Source organism: Mustelus asterias, chromosome 16, assembly GCF_964213995.1.
Source record: "Mustelus asterias chromosome 16, sMusAst1.hap1.1, whole genome shotgun sequence".
Taxonomy (NCBI): Eukaryota; Metazoa; Chordata; class Chondrichthyes; order Carcharhiniformes; family Triakidae; genus Mustelus; species Mustelus asterias.
The window spans coordinates 63,904,601-63,921,688 of record NC_135816.1 but is presented as its reverse complement, the minus strand read 5'-3'; the positions used below and the strand labels follow the sequence as shown (position 1 = coordinate 63,921,688).

At 39.5% G+C, this 17,088-nt stretch overlaps 1 protein-coding gene across 1 annotated transcript in view; it reads left to right on the top strand.

The window, feature by feature from the left end:
• LOC144505215 (lysine-specific demethylase 3B-like) overlaps positions 1–17,088 on the top strand; it is a 115,272-nt gene that overhangs the window by 76,786 nt on the left and 21,398 nt on the right. The window contains exons 13-18 of the mRNA XM_078231200.1: positions 3,087–3,239; positions 4,975–5,082; positions 9,403–9,530; positions 11,110–11,440; positions 14,953–15,212; positions 16,136–16,405. Coding sequence (XP_078087326.1) covers positions 3,087–3,239; positions 4,975–5,082; positions 9,403–9,530; positions 11,110–11,440; positions 14,953–15,212; positions 16,136–16,405 — 1,250 coding nt within the window. The remainder of the gene's footprint in view (positions 1–3,086; positions 3,240–4,974; positions 5,083–9,402; positions 9,531–11,109; positions 11,441–14,952; positions 15,213–16,135; positions 16,406–17,088) is intronic.

The following is a 17,088-nucleotide window of genomic DNA, read 5'->3' as shown; positions in this document are numbered from 1 at the left end:
AAAATGTCATTTACTTGAAACACTATCTTCATTCCTCTCTGCACAGATGTTGCCTGACCTGATAAATATTTCAGCATTTTCTATTATTATTTGACATATTCTCCTTTGTTAGAGAACTTGGGAAATGTGTGCACAACTGGTTGTAAGAAATAAAGTCAAAATATTTTGGAAATGTGTCAATGGGATTATTAAATTCATCAAAGGTTGGTGCTACACAAGTGAGCGGCAAGCAAATTGTGTTTACAAAACTGAAATTTTTCTCCAAAGCTCCAGTGAAATTGATTCTGTCAATGCTTGTAAACTGTGCAAGGTAATAGATAGAGCAGACACACTCAGTAAGAAAATATAATTTTTGCCATAAAATCGTAGAATAATGCTTGTTTTTGTTTTTTGGAAAAGCTCTTTGTCCATAGTCCTGCATTTTCTTTCCCTTCAAGTGTTTATCCAGTTCCCTTTTAAATATTACTTTTCAATCTACTTCCACCACCTTAGTGTGTCCCAGATAACAACAACTCGCTAAGAAAATTCTTATGTTACTTTGAGTTCTTCTGTCATTCACAAAAATCAGTCTCAATCCTGTGTCCTCTGGCTGCCAGCCTTTCTGCTGCTGGAAATGGCGTCATCTAATTTACTGTATCTAAACTGTTCATGATTGTCAACACTTGTCAAATCTCCTCTTAATGTTCTATGCCTAAGAAGAACAACCCAGCTTTTCCAGCCTCTCCATATAACTGAGAATTCTCATCCTTGATACCATTCTAATAAATCTTATCTACATTCTCTCCAAGGCCCTGATATCCTTAAAATGCAGTGGTCAGATTTGAACGTATTTTGTAAAGCTTTAGCATAGCTTCCTTGATTTAGTACTCTGTGCTTCCACTGTCATGTTCTGCTATGTCATTTGTTATGTATGTGCCCATTTCAGTAGTCTTGTCTATATTATCTCACATCACGGGATATTTCAGAGACTATTTCTCTCAGCACTTTTTACAGGCCATTACTGTTTTAACCAGATATTTTACGTTACTTTTTAGTGCTTGGTTCTTAAGTTCCTACAAATTCATCACAGTTTAGTACCTTAAGTTGATGAAAATTGTGGGAGAGGAAAAAAGTTAGTTCGTGTACCTTCTGCATTATTTGTTGCTGTCTTCATGGAATGAATTGTGACGTGAATCCACAATGTGACCTTGTGTGTAACGGGACATGGGGAGATTGTAGTACAACCAGCATTAGAAAGTACAAGATTTGAAAGTTCAGCGTCCTATCATTTTTTCCCCCCTTATTTACAAAGATCACAAAATGGGAAACCACAAATTGCCTTGGATAATGTAGTGTTGGACCTTCAATTCTTCTGAGTTTAGCTGCCTTCACTTAGCTGCATGGTGGTAACACTAACTCTGGACTCTCCAGCCCCACCTTGCTGACATACTTTGGCATCCCCAAGCAGTTGCTCAATTTCCAAGGGATACAGAGCCACAAGTCACTTCTGATGCTACTGAAGTATGCTCCCTGGTAAATTGATACAAATTAGGTTGTTGTAACCATAAACTGACTAATGAGTAAAATTAAGATTAAAAAGGGGAAAAAGAGAAATTTAAACTTTTAAGTTAACATATTAATGTGGTCAAGATCCTGAGTTTTGTAGGCTACATTTTCTAATAACTTCTTTCTTGTATTTTGAATAATGGATGAAATGACTGTTCCAGCTGGTTTATGAAATGACACTTTGGCTGATTTCATAGAAGTTTAGAAACTTAAAGCACTGAAGTAGATTTTTCAGTCCATTATGCCAGTCCTGATTCTTTGAAAGAACGTTTTTGCTTAGTGTCTCATTCTGTTTTTTGTCCATAACCCAATATGTTCCTCAGCCCAAATACATGTCCAACTCCCTTGAAAATTATTTATGAAATTGGCTTTCACCATCTTTGCAGGTAGAACATTTCAGATCCTGACAACACTGAGCAAAAAAAATCACATTTCCCTGCTAGATTGTTTGCCTATGATTTTAAATCTTTAATCTCTGGTTATTGGCCTGCTTGCCAGAGAGAATATTTTTTCTCTATCTATTCATATCAAAATATCTCATCTTAAAGATCTCCATCAGTTCGCACGATTAACTTCTGTACTCCAGGAGAAACAGCCTTAACTTTTCAATCTTCTTCTCATAACTGATTCTTCATTGTGGCAAACCTGCTTTTCACCCTTTCTAAAGCTTTTACATATTTCCTGAAATGTGATGCTCAGAATTGTCTATAGTACTCCAGCTAAAGCCCTACCAGTGAGTTACAAAGCACAAGTGTGATCCCTTTGTCTTTATATTCTGAACTCTGTTTATAAACTTGAGTAATACAAATGTTCACTTGCATCTCCTTATAAACTTGCCCTACCGCCTTTAAGGAATTGTGAATGTGGACATCAATTTTTCTGCTCATCTGCATTTCTAAGAATTGTGCTATTTATTCATGCTACTGGCTTTCCATAATAGTTTTTCCAAAGTGCAGCACTTCACACTTCTCTGCATTGAATACCATTTAATCCAGGGAATCATGTTGACCACAACTTGTGTTATTATTTTGCTTGTGTTTTTATAGACTGTGCCCTAGCCAGCAACCAATACATCTCTCTTTCACAGGTTCACATTGAATGTGCACAAACTGCAAGCACAGACAACTTGTACTGTGAGCCTACTATTCTCTGGAAATAGAAGAACTTCCTGACATCTGATCTACTTATGCCATTATGCAACTTAAGCACACATTCTTTCCTGACCCCTCTAATTTAAATAACTTGTCTTTGCGGATACAGTTTGTCAAATGGTTTTGCTATCAATGTTTGCCATTAATGGTCCAAAGTTCTAGATTGTGCCTCATTTAAAACTTTTGGATCTGTTTGAAGTTTGCAAAGTTATTGTTTAATGCAAATTATCTTTTTCTATATTTGTGCACAATGAATGGAAATTTTAAAATACTAAGCATGATAATTGCACTGTGTTGAAGTTCTCCTTGTTTAAATTTTAGTGAGCCTAGTAGATTTTGATTGAATATCCCACCGTAGTATTGATTATATTTTATTCTTGTTGCTTCAAGAACAACTGGCATGGAAACGAGCTGTGCGTGGCATTCGTGAAATGTGTGATGCATGTGAAACAACTCTCTTCAACATCCACTGGGTCTGTCGTAAATGTGGTTTTGGCGTGTGTCTTGACTGCTACAGGATGCGGAAGAGTCGACCACCACAAGGTATGGCAAAGGTGTAAATATGAGGACTTATTAAATGGTTAAATTGGAGAGATTACATCTGATACTGTGATTAAACAGCACCCATTTTGGTAGTCACAGAACAAAGGGCATAGCATCAATCGGGATACTGTATGCAGTATCTTGGAGGTAATACAAAGTACCCAGGAGGTGTTCATATCTATCGTATGTTCCAACTGAAGAATTTTTGGTTTGGCAATGAAGGAAACAGTTATCCTCAGTTTTAATCATTCCACCATTAGTAGCCGTGTCTTCAATTGCTTCGGGCTGAAACCCTGGAACTTCTTCGCAAAATCTCTTTACTCCCTCAACCTCTCCTTTAAACTGCTCCTCTTTGACCAAGTTGATCTAAGAGCCCTTTATGTAGCTTAATTGGATTTTCTTGGTAACAGTCCTTGCAGCAGTGGTTAGCTTCAGATTCCTATGACTTTAGAAAAAGTACAGAGACAAAGGAAAGCTGTACAAGCTGGCACCTTACTCCTGAATCAGACCAGTGCCAGCGTCCTGGCAGAGATGGTAGTTAGAGGTTAGGCCAAGGGCAGTAAAGAGATAATACCACTAATGGAGCATTCTAAAAATTGCAAAAATCAAGATGGTGGTTTAAAAAACAATTTGGAAACTAAATACATATTCCAGTAATTGATGGACATCAAGCGCAGATAGTAAAGTATGCATACAGAGTGTTAGATAATGACAAAATAAGCGAACACATCAGCCTGGGGAATGGTCATCGCAGAGATGCAAGTTAAGCATCCACAGACCCAGGTGGCTTTGATCTATTTATCTTCTGAAAAAACATTTGATACTGTTTCATTCATGTAACTAGCTTATAAAGTAGAAAGATGTGAAATTGCAGGCAAAATTCAGAGGTGGGTTGAAAATCCAGTGGAGGCAAAGGGTAATTTTCAATGAGGATCTGTAAATTTGGCAGGGCTCAAGATTGAATTCATTGTTGTTCGCAATGTATATAAATGATTTAAAGCTGGGGATAGAAACAAAGCTGTCTGGAAGCCACCAAGCATGGAAAGTATCCAAGTATCCGGGATAAGCCAGATATAAAGATTCAGAAAGTGTTGAGGAGGTGTGCTCATGCGTGGCGTTTAGAGTCATAGAGGTTTGCAGCATGGAAACAGGCCCTTCAGCCCAACTTGCCCATGCCATTTGTGAAGGACAAATAACAGGATAATGAGATTCGTGAAGAGAAATTCATTCAGTGACTGGGTTATGGAATGTATTGCAGGAGAGGGAACTCAGGCTATTGTTGGGCAGTTCATTAAACCAAAAATGTTTCAGTAGATGACAAAGCTAACCAGAAGGGTGCAGTAGAAATCCCAGAAATGAATGTGAACAAGTCACTAAAGGTCACACCTAGAGCATGGATATAATTCACTTGTCATATTAGACAAGGCTGTGAAAGTACTGCATGTAGGACAAAAGATGGCTAGCCAAATGCATTACCCAGTTTGTATGAGTGATGAGATGTTGAAGAGCAATATTTTGGCTGTGATGTTGGCTTAGTTTGTAAAACAAAAAGTATTTTCATAATTAGCCATTCAGCCATGGTGGAAATGGCAGAAAAGTTGAAAAGAATAATATGAGAGGCAGAAACGATCTTCTGATTGTACTATACTGTAATAAATGAACAGTTGCACACTTTGGAATGCATTTATACTTTTGGTGCATGATGTCTAATTTGTTTTGTTTTCTCCCCACTCAGTGGATTATGACGGTATTGAAGATGAGGTTTTCTCCTGGTTGAAATGTGCTAAGGGACAGACCCATGAGCCAGAGAATCTAATGCCAACACAAATCATCCCCAGCACTGGTTAGTACATGATCTGTAAATTTGTTAAATTACCTTTCCTCTTGGCTTTGATAAACTTTTCCTTCACAGGCTGGTGAGCTTGCATTTTTCCATAAGCATTTGTATGGTGGTATTAACATTTTTAGTCACTCTGTGCTCTGCACCAATTCCAAGCCTTTATCATTACTGCACTTGACCTAGCTCCATTTCCCTTCCATTTAGTGAGTCAGCCCCTACATATTGACTTGTTATCAGGAACTGGCCAAGTGTGAAACCGTATGCATGAGCCTGCCTCATCCTGGTGCAGTAACATACTGAAGGGAGCACCTGCATGCCGACACTTCTGCTGCTCTGTTGGTTTTATTGAAAAATATATTGTTTTTAAGTGACTGCCCCTGGGTTCAGAATCAGCTCTGTTATATTTCTGAAGTTATTTCTGCTGATACTTGCAAATCAACAAGATCATTTATGTCTGTCACTACTCACTCCACCTATAATCTGAATAGCAATAGTATAGGTAGATTGTTGTGTTTCAGTAGTTAAATAGTTTTATCTAAATAATTACAAATGGTATGGCTATACTTGTGCATCTCTTTGCAGAATTTCTAACTTCTGGTGCAATATGCCTTAAGTTAGAAACAGTGGGCATAAAATAAATCTTTGCATCAACCTGATGATGCTTGAAGGGCCAAATGGCCTACCCCTGCTTCTAGTTTCTAAGTTTAGGAACATAGAAACATGGAAGATAGGAGCAGGAGGCGGCCATTCAGCCCTTCAAGCCTGCTCATCACCACCATGGCTGATCGTCCAACTCAATTGCCTAATCCTACTTTCTCCCCATAACCTTTGATCCCATTCACCGCAAGTGCTTTATCGAGCTGCCTCTTGAATACATTCAATGTTTTGGCATCAATTACTTCCTGTGGTAATGAATTCCACAGGCTCACCCCTCTGAGTGAAGAAATGTCTCATGTTTCTATTATAACTCTGGGGGCTAAAGGGATAAGGGGGGGAAAGGGGAATCAGGATATTAAATTTGATGATCAGCCATGATCAAAATGAATGGTGGTGCAGGCTCGAAGGGCCAAATGGCCTACTCCTGCTTCTAGTTTCTATGTTTCTATCTGCCAAAGCTACGATTACCGGAAGGAGCTAACTTTCCTTTATTCTACATAGGATATTAAGAGAGTCAGAGTTGAAAAGAATTCTGCCATAATACCTGGATCAATGCAGCCGCATATTTAGTTCCTTTCATATAAGTAGTAAAATTTGTTAATTTAAATACAAAACTCTGCAGACACTGGTTGTCCTGCCACCAACATGATATTCTGTTGACAGACATCTGGTAAAGAAGCTGGAGCCACTTTGTCTTCAATACGGGTTTTTGGGAATAAACCTAAGTTTATTAACCACACAGTTTCTCCCCCAGACAGATTGAAACTGGTTCTTATACACATGCTTTAACCTTTCCCCAATCAGCTGCTCTTAATCACAACTGAAACACTCACTCAATTGTCACAGAATTTGCAACATTTTGCTACGGTCAAGCGTCAGATCAAGCCCAGGATGGGATGCAATGCCTTATCTTGTCAACTTGGATCTTGTTTGTCTCTCTTATGGGGATCATGAATTGAATTCAACTGGAATTTGAATTTGGTTTTTGGAGTAAGTAAGGAAATGGATTTGAGTTTGCCCCATCCATTTGGCTTTGTAACTTTAAGGATGGAGCAATTTTATTTTAAAGAAACAGATTTAACAAGCGTAAATTTACAGAGAAGATTTTTTAAAAACTGAAGAAAGAGAAATAAATCATACGCTCCCAGGACTTGGATCATGAGGCATCCTTCTTCTAAAACTACATGTAATCTCTCCTATTTGGAGATTTGTGTTTCTCCAACATTTGTTTCAAACTCAGGATGTCAATTCTTACCTCATTCACACATTTTGTGGAGTGCAAGTTATCTGAAAGGGACATGTAACATTCAATAGGTATGGTTTCCTTGGAATCTCCTTGATATAGAATTGCCCCAATATCTCTGATAAAAGAAATGCCATGCCAACTGCCTCAACAAATGTAAAAAAAATACAAAGGTGTGAGTTGCTGATAGATGGTCTGAGGAGGGTTACAGCATTAGCCAATTTGTGGATCAGGACAGAAAGCAGGACTGTGATGTGACTGTAATTAAAGGCATGTGAACCCTAGAAAAGCATGGGGAATTATCAACAGGTGCTTTTGTTGTGATTCTAAATATCATTATGCAGCAAATTTTTGAAGTGTTAAAACTGAGTCTTTGAAGTAACACATGATGCAGATAATTCTGATGCTGCGAACGATGGGGATAACTGGCTTGAAAGAATTGTATTGGCTAATGGAAACCTGATTCCGGTGATGAGCAGTTTGGTCGCTGATTCATTCAACTTTGTGCAGTGTTGGATAACTGTTGCACCTCTGCAGTGTATAGAGTGGGTTGGCTCAATTGCTATTTGGAATCTCTAGACAAGGAAATCGGCATAAGGTTAAAGAATATGAAAGCTTCATCTGCTTTAGTCTTAGGGACGACACTATGGTAAAGTTTTTGTCATCCAATGCAAAATATCTGGAATAAGCCTCATCATAGCTCTGATGTGGTCTCCAGTGAGATACCTTGATTATTGAGTAAGTCCTCAATGATAAAATGATGTGGAAAATTACAAAGCACTTGTATTCAGGAAAGCCATGGATTTATATTTCACAATATCAGGGAATTACTGCATACCATAGAGGAAACCAGATGTTTCTCAACAGGAAGTCCAGGCAGTATTGTTGGTTTCTAAACATGAAAGGCTAGCTGACAGGAAAAGTGTTTTTTGGAAATTACATCGACAATTTGTACACCCTTTGTCATAGAAATTAAACGCTCTGCTGAGGGATACTGGAGTAGTCAATAGAGAATATGAAACTCTGCTGGCTTCCTCTTGGATAACAAGGTTGCCTAAATCCACATTTCCACATCATTTTTCCACTGCTCGTGCACTTTAGACTCCAAGAAAACCAGTGGATAATCAAAAGTTTGAGAATTTGCATCAGGCCTCAGCCATTTCTCATCAGAGACTGCAAGGAGCATTACTTTTGTCAGAACAGATGCGCAAAACAAATCTGTTATTCAGCTTCCAGCCTCTGCAGATTGATAATCCACTGCGAACATATTAATCTGTTGAGCAGGCATCTGATAAAGGAAGAAGCTGGAGATGATCTGTCTTCAATACAGGTTTATTCTCTTCCATGCGGTATCTCCCCCACACAGATGGAAACTGATTCTTATATAAATACTCTTAACGTTTTCCCAATTAGTATCGGCTGCTCTAATCACAATTGGAACATTGACTCCAGGACCCAAGTTGTTACAGCTTATATTTTATTAAAAAATAATGTTACATTATTTGCCCAATGTCCATCAGTCTGCCTTCTAGGAATGCAAAAGAAAATCCTGATTTCCTGTCGGTTTGTTATATCCAAACTTAATAGTTTATAGAGAAGTAGTTGATTTGTGTATTATTGCTGTCAAATTTGCATAATTGCAAATTAAGTTGATATAGCCATTATTGTAAAGCAGGAAATAATTTATCTTCAATACAAACCAATTACTAGTATATGTGGTTTGGGGTGACTGGTTATTGTAAGTTCATAGCCTGGATAATCGCATCGATTGAAGGCTTCCCAGACCCTACAAATTCCTCATTCTTTCAGCTGTCATATATTAATATGCATTAGCATTATCTGACTGGGAGAAATCACCAATGATGACAGCCCTTGAAGAACTGGGATAGGTCATCTGACCCCATTTAGATGTGAATAAAGTCCCAGAACAAGTTTACTCTGCATATTTCATGCTTCATTTTTAAAAATACATTTTAAAGATAGATCAGCAATTCTTGAGTTTGTTCACCTTTCGTAAATGCTTTTTGTGAAAGTATCCCCTTGATGCCATATTGAAATATGTCAACTTGCTGGAGTGCATTCATTTTCCCTTTCTTTTCATTTAGGCAATGCATGTCTTCTTGCCTGGTTTTGTACTGGAACTTGCAATCTTACCTGCACGCAAATGTGGAAAAATAGCTTATCACCCTGTTTTAATGCTAGACATCAAATATTAAGTTTAATCCTAAAACTCTTTCTGTTGTGTCTACTAAATTGTGCAGCATTGTGTATGATTTCTGGGCAGTAGGATTCCTGCCTTTATTGTGTTGCACAGAGCAAAGTTAAAAGGATGGTGTTAGTCAAGGTTTATTGAACAAGCAACAAGGTCTTCAAAAGGAAATAGCCTGACCTGATCATTTGTGATAACATTCATCTCTTAACAGCTCTTTATGACATTGGAGACATGGTCCATGCAACAAGAGGAAAGTGGGGTATCAAAGCAAACTGCCCTTGTATTACCAAACAGCTTAAGCCTCTGCCCAAGCCAGCAGCACCAAATGGAGTGTCACAGGTATGTTTTATTAATCATGAATATTGACATTCTGAGCCTGGCATCTGAGAGTAGTTACTTTAAAATCTGCTGGCCTGTCTTCAGGATCTTGGAATATAGTAGTGGCAAACATCAATATGATTAGCATGGTCATATTCAAATTCAGATATGGAGGATGAAGAGATTGAACTACAAATGTAGAGGGTAGTGTATTTATGGGAAATGAATTCCCAGTGGAGGCATGTCTGCCTGTATCTATCAGAAAGTTGGAGATAGCTAGATGTGTACAATATAGAGAATATGGAGAAAATTTGATCGAGATATATAATCGATATCATGGGATACGTTATGTTTTTGGATTGTTTCACCACTCAGATGTATGTTTCTGTGTTCCAGTGCAATTAGATTTTCATAATAGAAATATCCCTGCATAATTTTCAATGGTTTGTCTTTTGCACAGGTTATAATTCAAAAGCCGTTCCAATAAATTATTAGGAACAGATATCAGAAAAACGAAACCACTAATGTTTTCACTAAGTGAAGTTCTCGTAATGTATGTGATAGGTGAAAAATGTAAAGTTATAATTATAGCATTAAAAGGAAGAATTGGATCACTAGGGTACAAAGGTAGTGATAAGAAATGACTCTTGTAATATTCTGTTAAATATTTCATATGTTATGGTTAAATAAAGGTCTAGTGATCCAATTGGTTGAAGCAAACAGCAGCAATTTTATTTTGAATGAAAATAAACTTGATGTTGTAAAAAGGCGGCGGGATGTGGGCAAGTGTGGGGTTGCCAGCTCATGATATTAAATAAAGGCAGAACCTTAGACTGATTTTTACATTTAAAATAAAATGGAGTTCCAGAATTTATCTGGAGATATAGAATTTAAAGGCCAAGAGGTCATTATGAATTTTTTACTAAGTCCAATGTGCGGTTGTGGGCTCTATAGAGAGGATATTGGGGTTGTTGCCTGTTGTGAAGAAATACAAATATGGAGAAAAACTTCAAAATTAGTTTTCTTTTGGTGGAACAATGCCCATAACTGGTTAATAAAATAGAAGTGTTTAAAGTTCTGAAAGCATGGTAAATTGAAGCTTACTTTTTCCAGTAGCTGAGGGCTCAAGAATGAGGGGCCAGAGAAACATGTTTAAATGGGCAGGATTTTGAGTAGAGATTAAGAGAAACCACTTGAACTTTGAGATTATGGAATTCATTTACATGGCTGTTGAGGAAGAAACTCTGCCACTGTTGACGATTGTATGGGTGGATGATGGATTCTGAAAATAGGATCGGTAAATGTGATTTTTGTCAAGGTTTTTGTTATTTCACAGGATATGGGCAAGGCTGGCTTGGCCAGCATTTGTTGCCCATCCTTAATTACCCTTGGTGGTGGTGAGTAGCATTCTTGAGCCACTACAGTCCATGTGGTGTAGGTACATCCATAGTGCGGTTAGGAAGGGAGTAGTGGGTGAACAATACAAACTTCTTCGGCTGAATGGCCTATTTTTGTGTTGCAACCTCTAAGCATTTAAACCAGTATTGCCATTTGTAAATGAATATTTTAATGTTATTTGAAATTCTGTTTTTTTTTTTAGCTTTCAAGCAGTCTTCCAAATCCTGCCAGTGCGGTTGCTATCAATGAATTGTCAGCAAGCAGTGGAGGCTCCGGTATGTTACCTCAACCTGATCACAGTTTAGTGGAAGTGAAACCAGACCCAGCAGACAGCAGCAGTGGTGAGGCTGGTGCAGACAATGCCATGAACCAAGGTGGGAACAGTAGCAATAATGTGAGCTTTGTAGGTGACAACGAAGGGGTCTCCACCACAACCAGCCTGAAGGATGGCACACTGAGTTCAGCAGACACTACATCAGCATTACACTGGTTGGCTGACCTAGCCACGCAGAAAGCAAAGGAGGAGAAGAAAGGTAAATTTCTTTTTATAATTTAATAATCCAGTCTATTCCTGGAGTATGTAATTCCATCACTTTATAATAAGCCTTTTGGACTTGTGTGATTGAACAGGATGGTGTGCTGGTGACTTTTGAAGGGATAGAGTTTTGACAGTATATTTTGGACTATACAAAACTATTTTTTTGATTCTGTAGTTACTGGTGCTTGTGTTGCAACCATCATGGCAAATAATTTGCAATGGGATAAGATTTAATGGTCATGTGCATGCACAGAGGGATGTTAAAGGTTCAAATTGATTGCATTTGATCCAAATTGGACAAATTCAGATCATGTTCAAGTTATCAGTGGACAGTAAAATTGCACTGTTGTAGTATCCATTCTTGTCACCAGGTGGCAAACACTGCACCACAAGTGAGTTAGTATTACTGAAGAAGTTAGAAGAAAATCAGCTTGAGGGATTTTTTTAAGAAGAGCTATTAAATGGTGGAAGTGAATGAGGGAAATTACTGAATGGAGAAAACCAATGTAATAGATATTTATTCATAGATATTCAATGACATGGGTGCATTTTCTGTGATCAACACCAGTGACTAGGGGTCATAATCATCAGATTTATAATCCAAAGATCCCTCATTTCCATAGATGCAAATTTAAACCTAGATTATAATTTGGGGGAAATCACAATATATAGTCCCTTTAAAAGAAAAGAACAAATATTCTGTATAATTTGGCATTTTCAAGTCACCCCAAAGCGGTTCATGTGCAATACATTATTTTTGAACTGTAGTCACCTGTAACGAATTTTCACATTGCAAAGCCCCAAAATATTAATTACATAAATGAACAGTTAAGCTCTTTTTAATGGTGCTGGTGTGTTATGCCTTTCTCATGTGCTTTCTAGCTTCCCCTTAAAGGCATCTTTGTTATTTACCTCAATATATGGCCTTATCTTCCTGAGACTAAGATGTCAGTTGTTTTTTTTTGCCTTATCAGACTGTTGTTTCCTGTGAAAATCATTTCATTTTTCATTTGTTGCTTTGTGAAGCTGTTGCTTAAAAATATTTTTGAAGAAAGTGTCCATTGATTAGATGTAGCAGATAATCTCAATCAAGTGCTGTTTGTGGGTATGCGTTATCAATGGTCATTGAAAATGCCATATACTTTTTCCATTTGAGATTGTCATCAAGTCTACATTAAAACTAGCAACAGAAAGGGGAGATGGTCCACTAAGGCAATTTATGTTACAAAAGTAGGCTTCGTAAAAAATCAGGACTGTTGATGGTGGTTAACTGTCATCTCAGCTTGGAGTCTTGTGTCCAAGGATTTTAGCCCATATCCTTCATTAGGCCCACAGAAGAGCATAGAAACAGGAATAGGCCAGACTATCCCTCAAGCTTGTTTCACCATTCCATAAAATCATGGCTGCTCTGTACCTCACCTCTGTTTATCCACCTTGTGGAAATGGTTTAGTCCATTAAGGTGGCAACACTTGATGCCATGTAGATCATGTGTAATTTTGTGCTGCCCTTTAATTTATAAACTTGATCCAGTTATCATATAATTAAGTGTAAGACTACCTTAGTGATGTCTCAGCATTTGATGAACCTTACAGAATTTACATGGTACCAAGTGGTACTACCTTGATGGACTAAGCAATTCTTACAAGATAGAGAAAGCCAACCACACAAGCTTGGCTTGTATTCATTGAGTAGAAAGATTTGATGAGTTACCTAATCAAAGTGTTTAAAATGACAAATGGATTTGGTAGATTTGATAGAGAAACTATTCCCACTGGTGTGGGAATCCAGGATGCAAAAGACAAAATTTGCATTTTGTTGCCACAGAATTTACATATGCTTATTGCCAAATTTAGGCTTTAAAAATGTTGTAGAACAGGACTCCTGCTGTAAATAAGAATTAGTAATGATTATGTTTTGTCTCCATTGGGAGAAAGAACTGGGCTGCGATTCTCTCATCCTGCTGCGCTAATTGTTTTAGCACAGCGGGCCAGGAGATTCTCGTGTTGGCCAATTTGCAGGGTTTGCGCATGCGTTCCCATCCCGATAACGTCTGCCAGCGTTGGATTTCCGGTGGTGTCAGCTCCGCTCCGGAAATTGGCGGAGAGGTGCCAAGACCATTTAAATGGTCATTTAAATATAATTTAAATTTCATTAGCGGGCCTGGGACTGAAGTCTTCAGGCCCGCTTGCATTCCAAAACCGCCCCCCCAAGGTCAGAGCGGTTCACTCCAGCAGGGTTTGCAGTAACTCCCCACTAACTGGGAACTAGCGGCCTGACCCTGCTAGAGTGAAGGGGGGGAGCAATCGGGGGCCCCCCAGAGGGTTGGGTGGGGGGTTGACCCCTGGGCATTGGCACCTTGGCAGTGCCAGCCTGCGCCCCTGGCACTGCCCAAGGAGCAAAGTGCCAATGCCCAGGGGGCACCTTGACACTGTCCATGGGGCAGTGCCAAGGGGGAGTGGCCTGATGGGGCAGGGCATCTGGGAGGATGATTGGTGGAGGTGGGGGGTCCCGCTGCCACTCTGCAGACAGGACTGGTGGGTGAAGGAGGGAGGCCAGTGATTGGGGTGGGCCCGGTACTGTGGAGAGGGGGTTTCTGGGCTGGCCTGGGAGTGGCCAAGGGGCCAGCAATCAGGCTGTGGGGTGCGTGGAGGGCTGGTGATATGGGGGTCGTGGGGCTGGCCAGCGATTCACCTAGCCAGCAATGAGGAGGCCAGCAGACAGCCACTGCGCATGCGCCGATCTCGGCACTGACAGATTGGTGCATGCACAGTGGCCCACTCAGCACGATGCTGCCAGCCTCTCCAGCAGGAATAGGCTCTGCCCACTGATTTATAATGATATACACGCCAGTGCACTCTGCAGTGCACAGAGTGTGGGAGATTCTTCTCTGAACTCCCATTGGAAAAACAGCGTGAATTACTCCAGTTTTCACAAAAATTTGACACTTCGAATTTTGGGGGGAGAATTCTGGCCCTGATGCATCCTCCCAGAGGAAGCAACATAGTGTGCATGATTTTATCAATGCTGAAAATATTTTCAAGGAACCAAGCGCTCTGATTTCCCAGGCGAGACTGGCTTCCACAAGTTGCCTCCCAATTTCTGCACTGCCAAATCTAACTCACCATTTCAGTAGCAAACTAGTGGATCTACAAAAAAACCTGGGTGTCTGAATCTGCTGTCAGGATATTGGATCTGGATTTAACAGTATAAACGTGATTTACAGATATTTGGGTGATTGTTTGGATTGGTTAATTACGATATTTAGTATCTTGTAGCAGCTTGATGGGACAGTGATAATAGCTCCCTGTCAGACCTGATGTATCCTTGGAGCAGATTTGTGATGGTTCAAATCTGAAGTACTTAATCAGATAGGCAGACTTTTACACCTCTGCTAATGACTATGATTCCAGGCATAGTAATAGACAATAAATGTAGTTATTGCTTTCTCTAAATCATGTCAATTTATAGTTTATTAATTTAATATTTAATTTTTTCTTCCTTCCCAGAAAGCAGCAGTTCTTTGCGATCTGTGTTGAATCAAAGCCAAGACTCCAGGCCTCCCTTAGCACTAGACTCATTCAACGCTTTGTCCAAGCCTCCCTCTATTTTAGAGCCATTCAGCAGCCTTTTGTCTGGAGGCCCTTCAACCACCAAGACAGAAGGCTCGAGCCTTCGGGATCTGCTAAATTCTGCCCCAGGGAAATTACAGCGTGGAGCTGCTGAGACTAGCCTCCCATTTCCTTCGGTGTTCACATCTGTTTCAACGGTAAGTATGGCGAACAGAAATGTAAGGTTTAAAATTCAGGGTATTAAAAAATAATCAATAGTTTTCACCTTGATAGAGAAGTCAGAGTGCACACCTTGAGGGTGCTTACTTTGACTTCTCTCTGGCATTGTTAGAATTTCCTGTTAGAGAAGGAAATCATGAATATCATTTTCATGTAATTGGGGAGAGTCCTAATTCAACAGTAGGTTGAAGTACAAAGAATGTTGATAGATAAATCGATCTATACAACAAACGTCTGTAGCAGTTCTAACACTAAAAGTAATAGCAGTGAGAATATCAGTTTTGGTTGCCATTTTAAAAAGTACAGAGATTTGTAAAGGTTCGGAGAAAGACAACAGGAATGCTGCTGAATTTAAATCTGGTAACTCTGGAAGCAAATGCTAAATCAATATGATCTAGCTATTATATAGGGAAACAGATCAGTGGTGTGAACAGTGAAGAAAATGTTTCCTGCTGAACAGCATATACAAGTTAAGAAGTTCAGACACATTCAGTGAGTGTAAAAGGGGTACAAGCGTTTCTGGGAAGAAATGAGCAGATTTCTTAGTAGAAGTGAGGAGAGTTTTTAATTTATTCATTCATGGAATGTGGATGTTGTTGGCTCGGCCAACATTTGTTGCCCATCCCTAATTGTCCTTGAGAAAGTGGTGGTGAGCTTCCTCCTTGAACCAATGTAGTCCATATGGTGTAGGTACACCCAAATATGGACCTGGTGTCAAAATTGAAGGGAAATAAAATTATCCAAATACTAGGGGAGTTTCAACAGCTTTTTAATTCCTCTGTTGTATATGCTTTGTCAGTGGTCCAAAGTATTAAATATTAGCTACCTTCCTTCACACAGCTGTATTATTTAAACTTTTTTTTGTTAATGGCCGTTTTTTATGTGTGATTTGTAAATACAGACTGATAAGGGAAAGGGAGGCCTACCCAACTTTCTGGATCACATAATTGCATCGGTAGTAGAGAATAAAATGTCTACAGACACGTCAAAGCGAATTGGGAATCCCACTGAGGCACTAAAAGAGACCAAGAAGCAAGGTGTAATGGAAATGAGTGTTCTGGACCCAAACACACAACACTGCTGGCTCTGTGATGGTCGTCTGCTCTGCCTCCAAGACCCCAGCAACAAAAATAACTGGAAAATCTTCAGGGAGTGCTGGAAGCAGGGACAGGTAATCATAATGATTAAATATCATCAGTGTGCACTTTAGTCTTTGAATAAGTTTCTGATTGGCGAGTTCATCGTAGAAGTGGCAAGACACAAGTCACTTTACATAGAACAGTACAGCACAGAACAGGCCCTTCGGCCCACGATGTTGTGCCGAGCTTTATCTGAAACCAAGATCAAGCTATCCCACTCCCTATCATCCTGGTGTGCTCCATATGCCTATCCAATAACCACTTAAATGTTCCTAAAGTGTCTGACTCTACTATCACTGCAGGCAGTCCATTCCACACCCCAACCACTCTCTGCGTAAAGAACCTACCTCGGACATCCTTCCTATATCTCCCACCATGAACCCTATAGTTATGCCCCCTTGTAATAGCTCCATCCACCCGAGGAAATAGTCTTTGAACGTTCACTCTATCCCCTTCATCATTTTATAAACCTCTGTTAAGTCTCCCCTCAACCTCCTCTGCTCCAGAGAGAACAGCCCTAGCTCCCTCAACCTTTCCTCATAAGACCTACCCTCCAAATCAGGCAGCATCCTGGTAAATCTCCTTTGCACTCTTTCCAGCGCTTCCACATCCTTCTTATAGTGAGGTGACCAGAACTGCACACAGTATTCCAAATGTGGTCTCACCAAGATCCTGTACAGTTGCAGCATAACTCCATGGCTCTTAAACTCCAACC